This window comes from Andrographis paniculata, unplaced genomic scaffold, assembly GCF_009805555.1.
Source record: "Andrographis paniculata isolate CXL003 unplaced genomic scaffold, ASM980555v1 Contig52END, whole genome shotgun sequence".
Lineage (NCBI taxonomy): Eukaryota > Viridiplantae > Streptophyta > Magnoliopsida > Lamiales > Acanthaceae > Andrographis > Andrographis paniculata.
In genome coordinates this window covers 6298058-6319478 of record NW_026137587.1, presented here as the reverse complement: position 1 = coordinate 6319478, position 21421 = coordinate 6298058, and the positions used below count along the sequence as shown (strand labels likewise).

At 32.8% G+C, this 21421-nt stretch overlaps 5 protein-coding genes across 5 annotated transcripts; all 5 read right to left on the bottom strand.

Annotated features, from left to right (window-relative positions):
* Nucleotides 1-448: 448 nt before the first annotated feature.
* Nucleotides 449-1666, bottom strand: LOC127254625 (NAD(P)H dehydrogenase (quinone) FQR1-like). The gene is made up of 4 exons (XM_051279838.1): nt 1536-1666; nt 1349-1442; nt 1012-1274; nt 449-894 (listed from the first exon to the last, which is right to left on the bottom strand). Exons 1-4 carry the CDS (start codon nt 1559-1561, stop codon nt 660-662), a joined length of 618 nt encoding a protein of 205 aa, XP_051135795.1. The 5' UTR covers nt 1562-1666; the 3' UTR covers nt 449-659.
* Nucleotides 1667-7467: 5801 nt separating this feature from the next.
* LOC127254028 (myb family transcription factor EFM-like) lies at nt 7468-10016 on the bottom strand. Its single transcript, XM_051278884.1, has 4 exons — nt 9316-10016; nt 8632-9216; nt 8244-8320; nt 7468-8152 (listed from the first exon to the last, which is right to left on the bottom strand). The coding sequence occupies exons 1-4, from the start codon at nt 9512-9514 to the stop codon at nt 7628-7630; spliced, it is 1386 nt and encodes a 461-aa protein (XP_051134841.1). The 5' UTR covers nt 9515-10016; the 3' UTR covers nt 7468-7627.
* Nucleotides 10017-11593: 1577 nt separating this feature from the next.
* LOC127254704 (universal stress protein PHOS34-like) lies at nt 11594-13531 on the bottom strand. Its single transcript, XM_051279954.1, has 2 exons — nt 12674-13531; nt 11594-12080 (listed from the first exon to the last, which is right to left on the bottom strand). The coding sequence occupies exons 1-2, from the start codon at nt 13359-13361 to the stop codon at nt 12061-12063; spliced, it is 708 nt and encodes a 235-aa protein (XP_051135911.1). The 5' UTR covers nt 13362-13531; the 3' UTR covers nt 11594-12060.
* A 1713-nt stretch (nt 13532-15244) lies between these two features.
* Nucleotides 15245-16586, bottom strand: LOC127254606 (uncharacterized). Its single transcript, XM_051279812.1, has 3 exons — nt 15809-16586; nt 15653-15717; nt 15245-15571 (listed from the first exon to the last, which is right to left on the bottom strand). Coding segments are annotated over exons 1-3 (618 nt in total). The 5' UTR covers nt 16361-16586; the 3' UTR covers nt 15245-15570.
* A 2647-nt stretch (nt 16587-19233) lies between these two features.
* On the bottom strand, nt 19234-20864 carry LOC127253991 (uncharacterized). Its single transcript, XM_051278824.1, has one exon. The coding sequence runs from the start codon at nt 20675-20677 to the stop codon at nt 19475-19477; it is 1203 nt and encodes a 400-aa protein (XP_051134781.1). The 5' UTR covers nt 20678-20864; the 3' UTR covers nt 19234-19474.
* Nucleotides 20865-21421: the final 557 nt, after the last annotated feature.

Here is a 21421-nt window from a genome sequence, read left to right as displayed (position 1 = left end):
TTTTTTTTTTTTTTTTTGAGGGAATTATTCATATGTAAGACATGTACCAACAATGGGAATCTCTTTATTTGTCTTCTTTGTTAAGTTAAATTTCTTTTGCTTCAAACACCTCCAAAGTTTGGGGGAAGGGCTGTGATTATATATACCGTATTATATTGTGTAAAAATTTAATAAACTTTTTATATTGTGTAAAAAGAAAATTATATTATATTATATTGTTCAATCATTGTTAGATTAAAAAATTAATATAAAAACTGGTGTTTAAGTGCTTGATTCCAAGTATACCCATTGCAATAGCCCTTAATGTTACGTTAAAAGTTTTGGGCCATAACCGAAGTGGGTTAAAGAATTATGGGCCTTATAGAATAATATTGAAGCTAAGACATAAGCCCATAAAGAACAACAATTTGGCCCATGTAAATTTGTCCTGGCCCAACCCAAAACAACAGCAGAAATTTCAACTCAGAAAATTCATAAATTGAACAATTCAAGATACATTAGACAAAACAAATGACACAAGTAATGTAATTGGATACACATACAGAGACAAACTCACACAGACCAGACACGACAGGAACATTTATTAATAATACTTATAATTATTTTTTAGACGACAATTCAAATGCAAGAAAATCAATTATTTAATATATAAATATATATTAAGCAGAGCCAGATTTGAGCTTCTTGGTAATGCCGGCAAAGTACTTCCCCTGGTGAAAAGCTTGTGCCAGCTCAACCTCAGTGGGCTGCCTGGTCCCGTCTCCGGCGAAGGTCCCGGACCCATAGGGACTCCCTCCCTTCACCTGCTCCATTTCGAACATACCCGCCCCGAATGTGTACCCGATCGGGACAAATATCATGCCCTGGTGAGTCAGCTGCGTGATCGCCGTCAATCTGCACGTTCAGTCAATTATTTGTTTATTAGTAATTATTAATTAATTATTACATCAAATCAAAACAGATCAAATTAAATCGAAATCAATCTTCAATTTAATTTAATTCATTCATTACGGTGTGGTCTCTTGGCCGCCTCCTTGAGTGCCGGTGCTGTAGAATATTCCGGCGGGTTTTCCGGCGAGTGCCTGAGTCCTCCAGAGGCCGCCCGTGGCGTCCATGAAGGCCTTGAACTGAGCAGCCATCATCCCGAATCTCGTCGGAAAACCGAAGACGAGGCCGTCCGCCTCCGTCAGCTGGTCGGGGGTGATCACCGGCACGTCGCTCTTCGGCGGTGCGTAGAGCTTCGAAAGAACCTCCTCCGACAGGATTTCCGGGACCTGCAAGCAATTATTGAAAATTGCAAATTGCACCCTCCTTAATTATTTAATTAATTCAGAAATTATTTAATTACCTGCCACAGCTTGGCTTCGACTCCTTCGACAGACTCGGCCCCTTTCTTGATCTCATGGGCAAGCTTCTCCACGTGCCCGTATGTCGAGTAGTACCTGCACCATTAATTCAAATATCATATGTAAATGAGATGATCATGAATTAATAATTATAGGATATATGAAATTGATTTCAAACTTCAAACTTACACAATGTAGATCTTGGTGGCCACCATTGTCGATCAAATGGGTTTAGTAGCAGTGGTGCTTTTTAGGGTTTGTGTAATGAAATTAGCGTGTTGGTGATGAAGAAAATGTTGGGAATTAATGGAGTATATATACAGAGCAGGGATCGCAAGAAGGTTGACTAAATTATACACATAAATTCATGGCTGCTGCCACCTACATTAATTTAATTAACTACTTATTTATTGATTATTTCCCAGTTGCCATTCATCGTCGTCATTCTTGGATCACCACTTTTACCCTTTTTTTTGTTTTTGATTGGATTAATAATTATTACATTATAAACAACAAATTAATATGTAGTGGTAAGTACTATATAAATAATCTTCTGTATGTTGGAAACTTCTTTTCGTGGACTTTCTTCTGGAATCTTCTGTTGTGAGATGAACGGTGTGGATGAGATCCCCACAGATCAACGGTCCCGCGTTATGGTCAGCCTGGGAATTGTGAAAGAATAATCAATATGTAACCAAAGAAGAAAATGAAGGGAAGATTCAACGTAGGATTATAAAATTACCAATTTGGTGCTTAGGTAAACACTAGTGCTACTAAACTAAATAAACTATTGAATAAGATTTTGTTAATTGAATCAGCCCACTAAATTGGAATTTTGCACATCTATCTTAGTTAAATAATTATTTCTGTTTAATTTTCTAATCATACACATATATAAATATATATATATATATATTCATGGGACCACATAAAAATAATTCAGGATATGCTAAATATCAAACAAATACATAAACATTTATACTCATTATAACCAATATATATATATATATATGTGTATATCTTGTTCTAAGTTACTTTCGGACATTAGACTATCTATTTTGATTTTGTCCCCAATTCTTTTCTAGTATAAACCATCATGCTTTTCCATTAAAATATATTGATTTTTTTTATTCTTCTAGTATTAGTTTTATAAAAATCATACTTAACGTACAATTATTTCATTCAAATATTACAATACAGGTACAAAAACAAACACAAAGCAAACCCTTTATGGATCATTTTTGAAATGTGTCAAACTCTATTATGGGATTAATTATAATAGTTTGTTGATTTTTTTGTCCTAATACAATGAGACGGAGGGATACGGTTTTTAAGGCGATGATATTTAATTAGTTAATAATAGTATGTTATAATATTATTATATTATATTTTTATGTGAAGGGTATTGTTAGTAGCTTTAAAATAAGAAATAATGGTACATGATTAAAAGAAATTTAAAATATTTATTTAAATATTTTAAAATTTACATCTCAATATAATATATGCAATAATTATATAATTTTGTAGAGAATAAAATTTTATATAATACAATTAAATAAATAAAATATTTATTTGTGAATAAGATAAACTAATTTTATAAAGAATGAGAGTTTTAATTATAGATAAAAATATTTGTTTATTGAAGAAGAAATAGAAATAAAAGAGTTTTGATATGATAATAATTAAATTAATTTATATTTCTTAAGTATGTTTTAAATTAGCAAAATTTACTAAATATAAAAAAGTATCATTTAAAATAAAAATTACATTATTTGTTATGAGAAGAAGAGAGTATATATTAGTATCCCTTCATTAAATTATGTTCTCATTTTCTTTGTAAATTACAAAAAAGAATGGGAATAGAATGAGACGAAATTTGTTGATTAGGTGATTATTCAAATCACCACATTTAAAATTATTTCGAATAAAAATAACAAAAACCAATGACATATATATAAAAATAAAATAAAATGAAAAAAAAAAAAGAAACAAAGAATTATTATTATTATTATTATTTTTTTGTAAGGAATACTTTTGCTTCGACCAATCAAACAAAAGATTATACTTCTTCCGTCTCAATATAATAGTTTTGTTTACTATTTTTGTCCGTGCCAAAAACAATAGTCTTATTTTCATAAATAATCATGTCACTATATAACTATACTTACTCTTTCATTATTATTACACAATTGTCACTATTTTTTACACTAATACACTCACAAAGACAAAAATATTTTTTATCCGCTATTAATATAATATCAATATTTCTTAAATTTCATGTCCAACATAACCAAGACTATAGTTTCGGGACGGAGGGAATATCCTAATTCCATTTTAACAGATAATATGTATTAATATTGTTTCAAATTCTTCAGAATCGACAAATAAATCATCAAAAAGTCCCGTCCCTTATCCTAATAAATTAATAATACGATGTTCGATAAAGAGCTAGCGACGACGAATTCGCATCGCCACGTCATTAATGCAGACAAAATCTTAATTACATCATCATGACGTTTTTTTTTATTTTTCATTATTTACTTAATTATTTTTTAGCTTAGTTGACCCAGTTTGTTGTTCGGACGCATCTAATTAATTACGTATTGTTTTTTTTCCATAGTAATATAAAAAGACAACAATGGTAGACATGAAGTAATAAATAAATCGAGAAATTAAATAGTAACTACAAAGGCATCCAACCCATCAATCAATCTTTATCTATTTATTTATTTATATTTGAAAATTAGCTATTGGCGTCTGAAAGTAGGGAACTTTCGAGAAATTGGTATTACGTGAATTATTTCTTGACCAAGACTTGGATAAGCATGACATCTTCCGGACATCATTATTACATAATATCAAATTATCATCTAATTTATAAAAATAAAAGTAAATAAATAATTCAATTAAACCCTATTATTATTATTATTATTATTATTATTATTATTATTATTATTATAAGTTCTAAAGTGTTACGCAAATATAATTGAAACCATATGTTTTAGAATATATAAAGCAATTTTATGTTGTTCTTAGGTAGCAATAACCTATCCATTGAGACCATATTTTGTTATCAATTAGACAATATTAATCTATGTATTGTGACTATTGTCCAACCTGAATTAATAGAACATGCATTTAAGGAAAAAAAAAAAAAAAAAGAAGAACCTTTACATATATATGTGTACTTGTGTTTTAATTTTAATTTATCTGGTATTTTGGGTATTAATAATTTTTAAATGAAATAGTTATTAAAATTGTATTTTTAAATGAAAACTCTATATTTAATTTTAAATATAATGTTTTATTGAAAATAATTTTAAAAATACAAACAAATATATATATATTTATTAATTTGTATTACAAATAATAATTTTTACAATTAAATATGAATGATTTTTAACAATATAGAGTACTAGTTTTTCTTATAAAAATTTATATAAAAATATATTTAACTAAAATTTAAACAAAAACCTCCAATCTAAGGTTTAAATAAAAGACATGTTACTTTAAGGTTTAAATCTCAAGTTTGAAATTTAAAATTTATTTTTGATATAATATAGTTAGTAAAGTATATCATAGTACTATTTCATTAATGAAAAGTAACTCTTCTCACTAATGTATTATATAAAATATATTTAATTTTTACATGGAGAAAAAAAAAAGTGTGTTAGATTAGTATTTTGATTTAAAATATTTTTTTTATGTAATATATGAAAAATTATATTTATAATATAAAAAATAATATTTTATGTTAAATTATTACTTTTTTATAAAATAATTAAATATATATTATTTATTCTATGTGAATATATATGTTATATTTTTAGGTGAACAATTGTAAATAATGTCACATCAAAATCAAATATTTAAAAATTTCTGATTATCATAAATATTTACTATAATACTTCCGTTCGCATTACCCGGCCCATTTCGATGCCCAAGAAATCAACTATCCAAGGACCTACCAACCTACATGAAAAATATTTGTATCCTAAACCTAAGGAATTTAATATTAAACTTTTTAGAATACAAAATATATTTTACTCATGGTTGAAATAAAATAGAATTTAATATGACATTTTCTTTATCACAATAAATATTTTATTATATAAAAGTATATTTACATACAATTCAAATTAATTATACTAACAAATATTTAATAGTAACATACTTGTCTATACTCTATCCATTATTCAATTGCATTTAATAAATTAAAGTGTGGCACAAATTACTTGAATGGTAAAATGGTAAATTTATACTGACAAAGAAATATTAAAGGTTAATAATATTCAATTAAAAACTTAACATTATTCAATTTTTTAATAAAAATATATTTACATAAATACATATAACTAGTAGAGGAGCAAAAAGGCTAAGGTAATTATTTTAATTATTTTAAATTATATTTAGCTTATTATACTCTCATTATCGTTCAAATGTGTGCTTATATGATTTTTATTAAAAAAAATAAATAAATAAATAAATAAATTTTTTACTTTATAAAGTTAAAAAAAAATGATACCTTTTTTTTACTTAAAAAATAAAATGATAATAAATTTAGATAACAATGAAAAATAAATAAGAATAAATTTGAATGTCAGAAGATGTATATAATTTTTTAATTTAAATAATAGGTCATTTTTATTAATTTAATAAAAATTATTATTATAAATATTTAATTTAATTGTCTTAAATATAATTTTTTTTAACTTTATGATGTTTTTAATATCTAAGAAAAATAAAATACAATCATTTTTAAAATTTTAATTATATTATATATTTCTAAAATAATATTTTAAAAAATGTTTAATTTATTAATATATCTGGAGTTTGTTTTTTTTTAGTAGATTTGAAAAAAATTAATTTAAATTTAATATTAAAATAATATTATTTGATGATATTTTTTTGTGTGATTTTTTTTTTCGATAGAGTACAGATAATGAAGTTTGAAGAAATTTGGAAAAAAGAAACACCAAATCTTAATCTGTGATCCAAACTAATTATATTAAGAAAAATATTTTTTTATTTTATCTTAATAATAATAATAATAATAATAATAATAATAATAATAATAATAATAATAATAATAATTTCCCTGTGTAGCTGATAAAGTCGCATTAATATAATTAGTTCAAATATTAGTAATTAATTTTGACAATTCCACACTGACCTAAGCTTAAATTAATGATTAGGTCTAAATTTTGCCAAAATGAACTCCAATAGGAATACGCTTTTAAAAAATAGGCTATATGCAGTTCAAGTCACTGACCGTAGATCAGATCCACAATAAATTATATATACTAATGAAAGTAGTTTGAGAATTATTTAAAAATTAATAATAAAAAAAATTAACTTTAAATATCTTTTGATGTGGTGTATTATGATATTTTTATTTTAAAAAATATTAATTTTTTATATAATATTTTTAATTAAAAATATACATTTGATATAATAAAATAGCACGAATTCTTTTCAAACAAAGTTTATTTGTAGGTTTGTTTCTATTATTGGTCTTAAGTATGACTGTTCTTTTAACAAATTTTTATTATGTAATTATTAAATATTATATATATTTTTTGTTTCCCAAACTACCAAAGAAAAAAAAAACCCTCTCTCTATAGCTTTAGCTTTTCTTTTTAAAACTCTTGATACGAATTGGATAGTGGAAAGGCATTTAGAATTGATCAAATATTTAATTGAATATATTTTTTTTTGATTATTTTTTAATTTACCAAAATTTTCAAAAATTTCAACTCCACTTACATAATCAATTTTCACTCATTTGTTTAGACAGAAATTAATAAAATAAATAAATTTTGTGCTATAGGCTTTTAATAGGCCAGACCCAATATGTGGTATTTTTAGCTTTGATTGGGCAAGCACAATAAGCCGAACGTGATGGGTCAGGCCCAAGAAATGCATTTTTTAAAAAAACGTAATGATATTATCTGTGTGTTTTGTCAAGCCCAATAAGAGGGAACAGGCCTATCAAGAATACGTTTTCGTTTCCAAGTTTATGTCTCCAAAATAAATAAATAACATTTTCTTATCTTGATTTCAAGAACATTTAGAAAAAACAATAATAACAAATATTATTAAATAGAATATATATGATGACATACGGTTCCAATTTCAGAACAAATTACAGTGTTAATTGATATTGTTATGAGCTGCAATATATAATTCATTTAATTAAAGACACTATTTGTGATGTAGATCTCCAAGCAATACATACAGCCGCGGTTTTTTATAATTATATATATATATATTTGTAACGGTCAGAATTTCAGGCTGACGACACTGGCGTTGCTATCTTCTCCGTCGAGTCTCTGCCGTGCGTCTCCGCCGCCGCCGCCGCTGTCGGCCTTCCAGCTACCACTCTCCGACTTCCCATCTTCAATGCTTTCCGACGGGTCTCCGGCGGCGCCACCGCCTCGAACCCCAGACTCCGGAGATGCGTTTTTCTGCATTAATGGAGGCTTGTTGTACTGCAGGTTATGGTGGTGGAGGCTATGGTGCAGAACACTATTAGAGTGCGGCGCTGCCGCCGCCGCTATTGCCGGGTAGATTTCCTGCCGTGGTGGTGGTGGCGCGCAGAGAGGAGGCGGGACATGATGGTGCGCGGTGGACGCGGCAGCATGCGCTCCATACAAAGCTGCACCTGGTGCCCCGCCGTGTGCGGCGGCGGCCGCCGCCGCATATTCCGGCGGGACCCAAATGCCGCCGAGGACCACTACTTGTGGCCCCGCCGTCACGGCGGCTTGCGAGCTCGGACTCGGCCGTCTTGTGTGAAGCCTGTATTTCTGCACATATACACAAATTCAAGTTCATACTTATATATATATATATAGAGAGAGAGAGAGAGAGAGAGAGAGAGAGAGAGAGAGAGGGGACCTGTAGGTGGCTTTTAACTTCATCATTGGTCAAGCCATCAACCTTCATAAGCTCTCTGATTTGTTTAGGAGTGGCCACTGTAGGTATACAAACAGAAAATGGATAATGAAACCATCTAATTAGTAAATCCAAGAAAATCCAAACATGGAAAAGACAGTAGTGTCTAAAGTGAAAAAAAAAAAACGTTGAGAAGCCAACATCATGATTGATGCTGAACTGATCGTTAAAAAAGAACACACTTCAAATATATATATATATATATATATCCACCTTGTTGTGCCATGATCATGATTATTGCCTTTTCACAAATATCCTATAACTAGAAACAGATACAGTTCCACAAGCTTGCAAAGATTTGATTTTTAATGTTAAAAAAAAAAATCATTACCTTGAGAGCCACCCAACATCTGAAGAGCATTAACAAACCGGCGGTGCAAATCCGGCGACCAGCATCTCCTCGCTTTCCTCTGCGTCGAATTATTCGATTGTTCTTTCTCAGCAGCACCAGAGATGTGGTTGCCATACTTGCTGGCGCTGCGATCTCTGCGGAAGCTCGGTTCAGGCGAGTTCCTTTTATCTTCTATAGCAGATGAGGCAAGGGCTAATTCAGGGAAGGTTTCGCCGCAGGAAGAGGGAGATACTCGGTCCTTATTCGATGTAAATGGATGGAAGGCTCCACCTCCATTATTGATCATCCTTTGCTGGCCATTCAAAGCAAGTTTGATGTCAGTTTCTTGATCAGATGTGGTGAATGATTGAGAAGCTGCTGCCTTTGTTCCTTCGCATTCGGCTTGATTCCATAGCTGTGCAGATGTCATCCAGCTCGATTTTTGATCTGGAGAAGCATCGGCATCATTCTCAGCAGTGTGAGATGAATTAGGGTTTCTGAGTGGAATGAATTCTTCCAGTACTGGTGTAATCGTCTCTCGGCTTGACCTCTGCGTCTGCAGCTGCTGCCTCGACACCTCCGTTGCTGATACAAAAAATCAAACTTTAGATCAAGAAGATAATAAACTAAACCTTTTGTCTATCACAAAAAAAAAAATATTAGGGTTTGAAAGAAGGTAAGTACCATTGGTGAGAAGCTGCATGCAAAGAGGAAGCTCGCGCTTGAAGGCATCGATCTTGAGTCTTTCTTCTTCGAGACGGGCAACGAACTCTTCAAGCTTTTGAGTCCCTTCTGCAGTCTGGTAATCTCCACAAGACTTGAGAAGCATTGAAGCAATCTGTGGTTTGAAATCGAAGCATAGGTCGGAGGGCGGCGCCATCATTTCTTGTTCAATTTTCGACACAGTAAAACCTGCAGGACTAATCCTCAATTCCTAGATACACTCAACACACACTTATGGGAAGGGGATCAGATCAATCATCGATTCAGGAGAAGAAATGAGGGTTGTTTTAGGGTTGGGATTTGGGAAGAAGATGAGAATAAAGAGAGGGGTGTGTTTGGAGAGCAAAAAAGAGAGAAAAAATTAAAGCAAGAATGAGGAGAGGGGATTGAAAAAGAGAAAGAATATATGTGATTGGCAGTAGCAGGAAGAAGAAGAAGTTCTTGCCAAGAGGAGCAAAGGTAAAAGGTGATATTTAATGGTGTCCTTGGGGAGAAGGAATAATCAGTAATTGAAGAGACTCACATTCACTTTATATGTTGGAAAAGAACCTTGTTTTTTATTACATTTTGAACCTCATCAGTCACTACTATTACTACTGCACCAACCATATCTGATTCTCCTTCCTATGCTCCCCTTTTTCTTTTCCTTTTAATTATGCTTTTCAATTAAAACACATACAAATAATTCTCTACATATTTAACACTTAACAACACTGATGGGGTTTTAGAAATAAGAAATTAATGTAATTAGAATGAAGCTAATTGAAAAGGTTCCCCTAAACATCATCATCATCAACTAATTAATAGTATTAATAATAAGGTGTAATTAAGTAGCTTTAGAGGGTATACGAGGAAAGATTCATGGATTAAAGTAAGTGATAAATAAAATAAAAAGCATTAATTAAACGACCCAACAAATTGCTTAGCATCTTATAAATTATGCATATATTTATAAAGGGGGAGGAAATATTCAAAATGGAGTTCAGTATCAATCCTCCATCTGCAACACTTGAACCCTTTTTCATTTTTTTCAACTTTGAAAAGTTGCATAGTTATTAAAGTACGTACTGCATTAAGAGAAAAAAATTCGTTTGAATTAAAAAGAACAAAGGAATATTTTATATATATCTGTGTGTGTATTGAGAGAATATCTGATGAGCATATATCAGACAGTAAATTCTATATAGTAGCAGTACAGAAATCCATGGCCTGCAAGAATTAGGTTGAAGGATCGAGGAAACAAAGCATGCATGTTGCTGTTCATAAAGAAATTTATTAATTATTATAATCATTGCTATTATTATGCATACACATAATTAAACATCCCAAGCAATTAATTAAAATTGAAATGATGATACTAATGAAGGAGGAGGAGGGAATCTGCTTTTCCTATGATATACCCAACTTTACTTAAGTGGGCATATGCATGTAATGTAAACTGTAATGTAATCAAGAAATTCAAGATTCTTAAATATCTCCATGCTCTAAGCTGGTTCTCATTTTCTACCTATACTAATAATAAAATTGTGAAACTAATAAGAATGGTATCTAATGTGCAGCTAGCAAACCCATAGCACCAATATTGAATTTTATATAATTGCCCATATATATGAGTATATATATATATATATATATGTATTATATGCATGCTAAAGGTAAGGGAGAATCAAATTCTTGGATGGATGGTTGGTCACTTTCTAACAAGGCAAGGCAAGGCAATTAGGCTTCATGCACAAGACTCCAATCCACACCTTTTCTGCAGATTCCTCTTTACTTTCTTTTCTTTTTTCAAAGTTCAAACACATACCCAAAGTTAATTCTTCTCTATCCTCTCTCTCACTCTCTTTAATCTATCTGCCTTTCATTGATCACTACTGCTTTGCTTTAATTTTATGGTAGATTTGTGGGTGGGTGGTTTTTTAGGGTGTCTTAATTCTTGCAAAGATTCTTCTCCTGACACGTATCCGCCAAATATTCTTTCCCTGTCTCTCTCTGAATATACCTTCTGTTTCATGCAGGATTATTTAATGATCACATAACAATCTGCTTTTTCTAAGCTAACTAATTCTTCGTCCATTTTATAATGTCATAATATTTACACGTATTTTTAGACAAATAAGATTTTTCTTATAAAATAACACATTTGTCCTTAATATTGTATATAGAAAATAAAAGAATAAATAAAGTAAAGCTAAAAGAGTAAACTTTGTGTATAAAAATAAAAATAGGACAATAATTGTTGGACATTCTAAATAGAAAAATAGGACGTTAGTTTGTGATCGGAGGGAGTAGTAATTACCATACTGTTTGATTTTTTATTTCTTTTGGGGAATTCTTACGGTGGGAAATCCAGAAATGGACCGAAAGTATAACTAATATTGTTACTAACAGTAACTCAGAATCACTGTGAGGAATCTTGAAAATATTATGCCAAAGTTAACAGCCAATGCAGAAATACAGTGGAATGAAAGCAGAGTGTTATTTCAATGTTTAGATAGATTATGAATCAGTTCGAGGTAGAAAAAAGATCAGATGAGGCTCAAAAATGAAGGAAAGGAACTCATCAATACCTCGACAGTGCGCATAAATAAAATGAAAGGCCTCAGCCCGACTGCACCATCATCCCTCACACACAACTGCTAATCTTCATCCATTGTGATCCATCCAATGGTTGAGGAAGTGTAGTGATCTCTCCCATTTGTCTTCTCAAGAAGGCTTCTCCATATCTGCATTGAAGCAAGCAATTATTCCCCGACTAAAAAGTCTAAACACTATTTCATAGCATTTATCTCTTTAAAACAAACTCCCCTGCTTCTTCTGATGTCACAATGCCAATGCAGCAGATAGAAGAACAACACAATTGGGGAAATAAGGCCCTATGTACTTATGTTTTCAATTTTGTTTTTACACTATTCGAAACCTATTCTTCGTTCGAAACATCACATCCAACACGTCAAACAATTATTTGATCACAAAAATTTCTAATTCTCTGAGTATTTGATCACAGTTACTCATTGTTTCCATTGAAATACTTTAATTAGTAGCATACAGATGGTTGATCAGTTTAGTTCTAATGGAGTAATTGAGATTCAATTCCAGTCTCCTTGCTCATCACACATTAACAACCACCAATGACAAATAACTGAATCCAAGCACGCAAGAAGTTCTACTATCCCTACACCAAAATGTTGCCCAATCTATGATAATGAAGCACAAATACACATTTAGCAGTGCAAGTTTTGGTAACAACAGCAATGCAGATCAACAAAAAGGTTGCCAGATCTCAGCGAGTACCATCCATGGGGTTATGAGGCCAAACCTGCAGTATTATCAGAAGCATCATGATAGACGTGCTCGTCCTCCTCCGGCACGCGGCGCAGCGTTGCGGCATCCTTATCTGCTGCGGCTGCCTTTGAGTCCTTGTCGCCGGGGAATCTGACAACGACGACGGGACAAACGCAGTGATGGACGCAGTAGTCACTGACACTCCCCAATCTCCCTGTGTTGCTGCTCCGAGATGCTCCAAATCCTCTGCTCCCCATTATGACGACACTCAGGCCGAGCCTCTCGACCTCGAGGCAGAGCCTCTCCTTCATGTCGTGATCCTTCACGATGTGGATCTTGAAGGGGATATTCGCCTCCACCAACGGACGGGCCACGTCGTTAGCTTTCGTCGAGGTGAAATTGTCGAAATCGTCCTCCATCTTCTGCTTCGATTTCTCGTCGGCGGTGTCGGCGGATGCGTCGACCGCGCCCCAATCGGCTCCGTACAAGATGGAGGTCGGGCGGACGTGGAGGAGAATCACCGCGTCCCCGGGGCGGAGGTAGTTCTGAACCGCCCATTTTACGGCGAATGCGCTCTCGTCGCTCAGATCTACGGGGATTGCAATCTTCCGCTGCGCGCCAGATGTCGGGGACGCGGCGGGGTACCGCGGTGACGCCGGCTGGTGCATCGTCACCGCCGCTTGGAGGTCGTTTTCCGGCGGCGGTTTGTCACGTGACGCCATCGAACAACAGCTTAATTGAATCGAATCGAATCGATCACGGCCACGGGTGCGTTGGAAAATCGAACGCCTCCCTCTAACTTCTCTTATACCAAATTCCTGAAGCAATGGGACTATGGGAGCGATTGACGGAGATGATAACGAGCTCCGGTAGAAGGCACGAAGAACACGTCATTCACCACTATATATTTTTTTTTTTTGTATATATATTTCCATTTAAAAATGATCTTATACTAGTTAAATATTTATTGCAATTTTCAAAAAGATTATATATGTCTATTTTTTTTTTTTGTTACAAGGTTGAAACATGTCCATGCAGTTCGGTAACATTTATACGTGAGATATATGATTTGTTTAGTATTATACTATTACTTTATTGTTTTAAATATGTTCAAATTCGACAAATGGCAGGGTAATTAGAAATCTAGCTAATTACATTTCTTAATTAAATAATTTATTCTCATTGAACAAAGACCAAAAGAATATAAAAAAGAAAGAAAAATACTTATATGTATATAATAGAGAGCAACATTGATGTAATAATGAAGCTAAAAGAACTCTTTATTCACATAATGGACAAATATTTTCGATAGAAAATTTATTAACAATTAATCAAATTATCCAACAGTTGTAAAAAATTAGCTTAAAAGAGATATATATATATATATATATAAAACAATTAAATGATAAAAAAAAAAAAAAAAAAAGAAGGGGAAGAATGCCTTTAATTTTCTTTAAATTTTTTTACACTTTTTTTAATATAAAATTTCACACAAAATATTATATACAATACTATTTTATTTACAAAATACTTAATTCGTCTTTTAAAAAAATATTCAATTTTCTAAAATACATTATTTTAATATTTTGTAAGAATAAAAATTAAAAGATCAGTATAAGTTTACTAATAATAAAATATGGCCTAAAGTAAAATAAAGATAATATACATATAAATTAGTGGATGAAAATTTTGAATATTATTTTTACTAAATACTATAATTGTTAACTACAAAAACTATTACCAAAGAGCTAATGGATAAAGGGAAAATAATAGACCCCTTGTGAGTCTGCTGTTGGGCAGCTTTTAAATCGGATCATTTTATTACTTTTTTTTAACGTGAAAATCTGCGACTGCTGTTTAATTCGGATAAACACTTAATCGAATCTAATTCCTGCAAATTATGTTCAACAAGCTAAATTACATTAGCAGAAATCATATCAGGCAGGTGGATCTGGACAATAAAATCAAAACTTACCAACCACCTCCCCCCACTGAAAAAACACACTCTTTTTATTAACAATGATGAGGGTGGAAATTCTTGCAAAAATTCCTAATTCCAATACAATCTCATCATCCCTGAAATTTCATTTCTCTCTTTCTCAATTTCCCAAACGATGAATGAATATGGTGGAACAGATAATTTATCTCACTTGCTCCAAGAATTTAACACCATTTTCCAGTGATTTAGAACTGTAGTAATTATAGGTAGCTCTGTTTTCTCACCACTGTCAAAAATCATAAGTATTAATCTATCTTTCACAAAATGAACACTAAAACCATTCTCTTGTCCACACACAAACCTAAGAGATGAGATGTAATCCAAGGATTGACACAGCAACATTAACAGAAGAGAATATCCCCAAAAATTTACAGGCAATTAAAAGATTCTGTATGGAATCCATAGAACAAGAAATCCATGAACAACCTCACAGTTCGAAAAGCCCAAAAACAGAAGAATCAACAATCTTAAACGATCATCTCAACTAAAACTTTAAGCTAATTGGAAAATATATTGTTCATCAGATCCACCAAGGCTTAATGTAAACAAAGAGAATGTTCACTATTGTATCAAACATAAAATTCACATTGTCGAAACATAACAAGATCAAGAAGGATTCATCTTTCATACCTTAATCGCACCCACATTGTATATAATCACGTTGCAACACCACAATAGGTTCTTTATTTTATCGGATAATCACTCACATTGCATGCCAACAATAATCATCCACAGCTTTACATCATAAGCTTTCAACCATATATATATATATATATTATAAGCACAAAGTTTTGCAAGATCTAAGAGTCGCCAAGATAATACCACAAGAGCTAATTAAGCATCAAAACTAAGAATCGCATGTACCTATCATCAATCTATCATTATAATCATCACCTCGATTCAGCTTTTCTGCACCCATGGAGACATCCCCCTCTGCATTCAACATGATCAGCTCAATCAGCACATACAAAATGCACAACCAAATCGACAAAAAATTTAGACAAAGAACTGTACCAGAGCATCATAGCTCGATAGGAATCAGCAGCAACGCCCACCATGTATAATCCAGGAAACACACACTGTAGAAAACAGGAAGAAATTTAAATTAATGATGAAGAACATCGAAGATTAGGAAGGAGAATGAAGTTTGAATCGATCAATTGCTCATACGTCGAGCTGTTTCTGGACATTCTTAGGCCATTTTCTCGGCCTCCGAGCGGGCTTGCCGCCGGTCAGGGCATAAACGTCTTCTTCGATTTCTTCCCTCGACAGAGAAATCCAGACCTTCCTCTTACCCTTCCTCTCAAATCCGCCGCTCCGCTGCCCGCCTTCGACCATATCCTTCAGCCGCTGTGATCTCAGCGCGTTGCAATTAAGATTCGCTTTGTTGCCGTTCGAGTCGCCGCACGCTTCTCTTCTCGAAGTCGTCGCCGCAGCGGCGGCGCCCGCCGCTTTGAGAACCTCCTTCCTCGGACGCAAGTTCCACGGCTTGGTCTCTCCATTCTCCTCCTCCGCCGCGTCAGGTGGTTTGCGATTGGGATCGGCGGGTGCGTCCTCAGCCCCAGGCTCGCCGGTTTGGTGTTGATCAGGGGAATCGCGGCGGCGGAAACGGTGTGGGTGGGAACTAGTGGACCCAGCGACGGAGGAATTCTTGTGCGCCCATCTAAGTTGGGGCAAAGAGAAGTTGTGCAATGGCTGCGATTTCACCGGCGGCGCTGCCATCAGAATCACCGCATGTATGCTCGATACGCACTCCTAGTTGTCGATTTTTCGCTCCTTCCTGCAACGACAACCGCCGATAAGATCCAGAGAAAAAGCTCGACGGTGTTTGTCGGCAACGCAGGAAGCAATTCGGCAATGAAACAGAAGAATCGAAGCTTGTAAGGTTGGAGGCAGAGAGGGCAGCGGCCACCGCACAGAAGCCACAATGTCTCTCTCTCTCTCTCTCTATATATATATACACACATACATATGATACTGAACAGTACGCAGTGAAAATAAATACTATATTAATTAATATTTTTAAATTATCAGTATACGATTATATACAATCTCTTTTTTGAGAATTTGTTTGGGATCGGATATTATGTAAAATAAATTTAAATATAATATAAATATAATTATTTAATATAATATAACAATAGAAAAATCTAAAAACCTCTCAAACAAGCATATCATGATATATTTTTATTTGAAATTAATTAGAAAGTAATTATTTTATTAAATATTCTATTTTTAAAAAATATATTTCTATTTTATTATAACATTATTATTTTTATATTAAAAAATAAAATAAAATAAAATTATTTTTATATTATTTTTAATTTTTTATTATCATTAAAATATTATTATTTAAAATATACTTATAAATTAGATGATAATAATATTTTTCACCTATCATTCAAATTTATGGTCGTCTGTTATTCAAAATTATTTTTGAATATAAATTTTATGAAAATTTATATAATTGATGTGACGAAACCTGCTCATGTGTAGTTGATGTGGCAGTTACGTCTCCGTGTAGTATAGCTTGGCATATCGTCCAAACTCGCCGCATAATGTGACGAGTTACATTAATAGTGTAATTTATATTTTTTTGTAAATTTTTTTTATTTTATCATTAATTAAATAATTGAATTTATTCTTTACATAATATGACAATCTCAAAAGTATAATTAGTTGTTTTAGCTTGATTTGAACTTATTAACTGTACAGGCTCAATATGACTCAACTCGTTAAAAATTTAAGCTAAAATAATGACTCAAGTTTGGCTCATAAAGTTCGAACTCTAACTCGACTTGAATTTTATATATATTTTATATATACATTTAATTTATATATATTAAATGTATTTATTCATAATTTATTATAATAAAATATTCAAATTTTATAAATAAATATAATTTTTGATATAAAAAAATTAGATATATTTTATTAATATAAAACTCTATTATCACTAACGAGATCAATTAAGCTACCTGCGAATCTTGTATAAAAAAATATAAATTTCGAATTCGAGCCCGACTCGTTTATCTCTGTAAACAAGTCAAGTCGAGTTTGGTTCGAGAATTACTGAATTTGTTTAACAATTCTAGTACTAGATTTATATGTAAAAAGTATTAATTTTCGACATAAAAATAAATACAACATTATATGTATGATAATATGTTATTATAAATTTCAAATAAAAAATATATTATTGACTTTCATTTTTTTTTTTTTTGTTTAATTGTATCATTTTAATCCATTCACATCTTTTATCACATTTTAATTTTGAAAAAATTCATTTGTACTTCGTACATCAACTAGCTAAAGAAATATTATTGGGAAAATAATAATAATAATAATAATAATAATAATAATAATAAAATAGTAAGATATGATCTATGAAATTAATTCATCGACTGTGAAGTCATCAATTTAATTTTCAACCTCAATCGATTTAGTCAAATATTATTCAAAAGAAAACTTTGATAACAACTTGTGATGAATGAGAAGTACTAATATGGGCTTTTTGGTAAATGCAGCCCATTTGTAATAAACACTGAATAATTTAATACAGTACATAGCTCATTTAGTTGGCCCATTCCTAATAGAAGAAACATTACTTTTATGGGATAACTAAGTTCATTGTACAAATTTAAATTTAAGTTGAAAATTGAATTAGAAATAATTTATTTAATTAATATAAAAGTAACAAATAATATTAAAAAAAAATCAAATATCTGTTTGAATATTTTAAAAATTATATATCAATAAAAATTTTATAATATATAAGTATTTGAAATTGTCAAAGTAATGCAGCACGTAATGATTTTGATTGTTTTTTATATGTAAATTTTAAAATATTAGTATAATATTAATTTATAGTATAAATTAAGAGAAGATAATAAAAATAATTTTATTAATATTGTATAATATAAAAGTAGTAATATTTGTGTAATATACTGTAAGTTCAAAAAAATATTTTTAATGTTAAGCAGATAATACAATTACTAAACAAATAAATACTTTGCTAAAGGATGAAATGACTATTTTTTTCGTCTCAATTCAAAGTATAATTTTTTATCATTTTCGTTTTCACATTTCAAAATATCTATTTCTTATTTCACAAAAAATAATTATACATCAATACAAAATTATTTTTAATTTTTACATAAATTATAAATATATTATTACACATACAATTACTCAAATGACAAAAATGTCTCTTATATTTTTTCACTAACTAATAAATTATTATTATTTTTTAATTTACTATAAAATTTAAATGGCCGTTTAATTTGGGACGGAGTACGTTTTATTTATTGTATTTTTATATGCGCATTAGCTTCCATCAACAACTTACTTACAATCTCTGCTCTCTTCGTCCCAGTTAATTTGTCAATTTTAGTTGAGAAACAAAGTAATAAATTAAAATTAAAATTACTAAATAATTTAGTTAAAATAAAAAAATTTGAATTATAAAATTTTAAAATATAATTAAATTGTATAATTATATTTAAAAAAAACAAATAATGTAAAATAAATCAAATAAAATAGATAAATTATATACAACGGAATGAGCATATATGTCTAGTCTTACCAAAATAAAGTTGTTGTCAAGACAGTTTTTATTCCGAATGTACAATTGTCTGCAAATAAACACACTCAAACTTTAGACACTCCATAAATTACCAATAATTGTCCCATGGCCAAATCTCTCATAAATTACCACAAATCAAGCATTAAGACACAGCACAATAATTCTTTATCCTTTCCCCATAAATAATAATAAAAATAATCCAATCAACCCCACAAGTACCTGTACTTAAAAATAGCTCCCAGAAAAGTGTTCTATGTGACCCGACCCGGTACCGCATCCGACCCGGTACCGCCTGGCAATTCGTCCCCGCCCGGAACGACGGCAATCGGCCTCGCCCCATAGTACAACGCCGGATTTCCATTATCGGAGATTATTCTGCCGGACGTTTCGTATGGCCTCACCCCCGGAGCGTACACCTGATTGACTCCCGGAAATCCGATCGGAACTTGCACCGGCGCAACCGCATACGGCTGAACAAACTGTGCCCTGATCGGAACATGTTGAGTATTTCCGGCGGGGACGTGACCGCCGGAGACGTAATACACCGCTGCCGGCATGGGCTGAACCGCCGCCGGATTCGGATAGTGCCACATCGGGCTACCCGAATACCCGGCGGGCTGGGGAACCGTTTTCTCGCTCATCATTTCGGATTCTCTGAAATCGGCCGATTTGGTTTTCACCGGCGGAAGATCAGGAATAACCTGCATCCCCGGCGGCGCAAGGGTCGACGACGCAGAGCAGAAAGGCGACGCCGCCGCCGGAGCCGGCGATCCCGGGTCGGACATTGATATATTATCGTTGACGAGGTTTTTGTGCCTGAGCTTTGCGCTTTCTTTCAAAGCGTCGTCGGAATTATCCAGCCCGAATAGGTAGTCCGGGACCTCCGACACAATCGACGACACCTCGGACCGGCCGCGCTCGAGAACCGGACCGGTCGCCGGTCCGCCGTTGAGAGCATCGAAGAACCAGTTCTCGCGCTTAGCCGAGCCGTCGAGGAGCGAGCTGATACTGCTCGCTCGTGAGTCCCCGCCGTCCGTGGGGAAAAGGAACAGCCGGAGCCGAGCCGATTTCTGCCCCAGCGCCAGCCGATCGTACTCCTCCATCATGTTCTCCACGTCTTCATCCGTCGTGACGGTTATCAGCGCGTCCAGGTCCTCGCTTGGGAGCTGGTACTTTACGCTTATACCGGTTGTACCCGACACCTTCGACAGCACCGATAGGAGCATCGCGAAATTGGTGTGGCGGTTGACGGCGACGATGCGCGTATCTCCGCCGACGTACCGGAGCTGATTGTCGTGCGGCCGCGGCAGGATTTTGCCGCCGAAGCTGCACATAAAACGGATTCGCGGCTGCAACTGCGGGTAACCGCCGTCGTCGTGTCGCTCCGACCGCGGCGTTGACGCCACTGAATCGGCGGCGCCGGCGGGATCCACATCGCTCATCGGAGCAGCCATAGATTAATTAATGATCAATTAATCGGAAAGAATGAGCAATTCTTAGAACTACAGAGCTCTCCAGAATGTACAGCAGATCGAAGACGAAGCAATTATACTAACAGCAGGGAAGAATGTTTTCCCAATGGGGTGGAGAATGATAAACGCACGGGGCTGTCACGCACGCACTTTCACAGACGCCGCATTAATAAAAAATGTAAAGGGGAACCATTAGATTTGATTATTAGTTATAATTGAATTATTTTTAAATGACTTGCGAAACTATTTAACGAATGTGAAAGTAACGCCAACAATAATAACATCATCCCTAATAATGGCACAAAGTTCTTATTTATTTATTTTATAGGAATTAAATTATTTGAATGAAAAGGAACGAAATCCCCAATGTGGAGAGTTGATGTCGATCTCTACTCACAATAATGTCAGGGCATACATCAAAGTGGTTCAACTGACCCCACGCAGTAATCATTCTAATAATTTTATTTTTTTTAATAAAATTATTTATTATTTAATATATTAAAAAAATAATAATAAGATGCTGCTTTTATAATTTATGGATTCCCGAATGAACAAACTTACTGGTCCACAAATTTATTTCGTTTTAATACTCAGCAAGTTGACCAATAAGTAGTGAATATTATAAAAATTAGAATAAATTAGGTCGTTACACATATTCTACACTTATACATATATATTTAATAGAAATACATCAAATAGGGTGTGTTTGTTTCTAATTTCAAATCA

What these genes read in the sequence shown, in the direction of transcription:
- LOC127254028 (XM_051278884.1), bottom strand. Translation starts at nt 9,514, where the DNA reads ATGATGGCGCCGCCCTCCGACCTATGCTTCGATTTCAAACCACAGATT. An exon ending in CATGCAGCTTCTCACCAATG is followed by an intron (nt 9,217 to 9,315) that starts GTACTTACCTTC and finishes TTTTTGTATCAG; the next exon opens with CAACGGAGGTGTCGAGGCAG. An exon ending in AAGTTAAAAGCCACCTACAG is followed by an intron (nt 8,153 to 8,243) that starts GTCCCCTCTCTC and finishes GTATATGTGCAG; the next exon opens with AAATACAGGCTTCACACAAG.
- LOC127254625 (XM_051279838.1), bottom strand. Translation starts at nt 1,561, where the DNA reads ATGGTGGCCACCAAGATCTACATTGT. An exon ending in GCCACCAAGATCTACATTGT is followed by an intron (nt 1,443 to 1,535) that starts GTAAGTTTGAAG and finishes TTAATGGTGCAG; the next exon opens with GTACTACTCGACATACGGGC. An exon ending in GGCGGCCAAGAGACCACACC is followed by an intron (nt 895 to 1,011) that starts GTAATGAATGAA and finishes CTGAACGTGCAG; the next exon opens with ATTGACGGCGATCACGCAGC.
- LOC127254606 (XM_051279812.1), bottom strand. Translation starts at nt 16,360, where the DNA reads ATGGCAGCGCCGCCGGTGAAATCGCAGCCATTGCACAACTTCTCTTTG. An exon ending in ATGTCCAGAAACAGCTCGAC is followed by an intron (nt 15,718 to 15,808) that starts GTATGAGCAATT and finishes TGTTTTCTACAG; the next exon opens with TGTGTGTTTCCTGGATTATA.
- LOC127254704 (XM_051279954.1), bottom strand. Translation starts at nt 13,361, where the DNA reads ATGGCGTCACGTGACAAACCGCCGCCGGAAAACGACCTCCAAGCGGCG. An exon ending in TGCTTCTGATAATACTGCAG is followed by an intron (nt 12,081 to 12,673) that starts GTTTGGCCTCAT and finishes GCTTCAATGCAG; the next exon opens with ATATGGAGAAGCCTTCTTGA.
- LOC127253991 (XM_051278824.1), bottom strand. Translation starts at nt 20,677, where the DNA reads ATGGCTGCTCCGATGAGCGATGTGGATCCCGCCGGCGCCGCCGATTCA.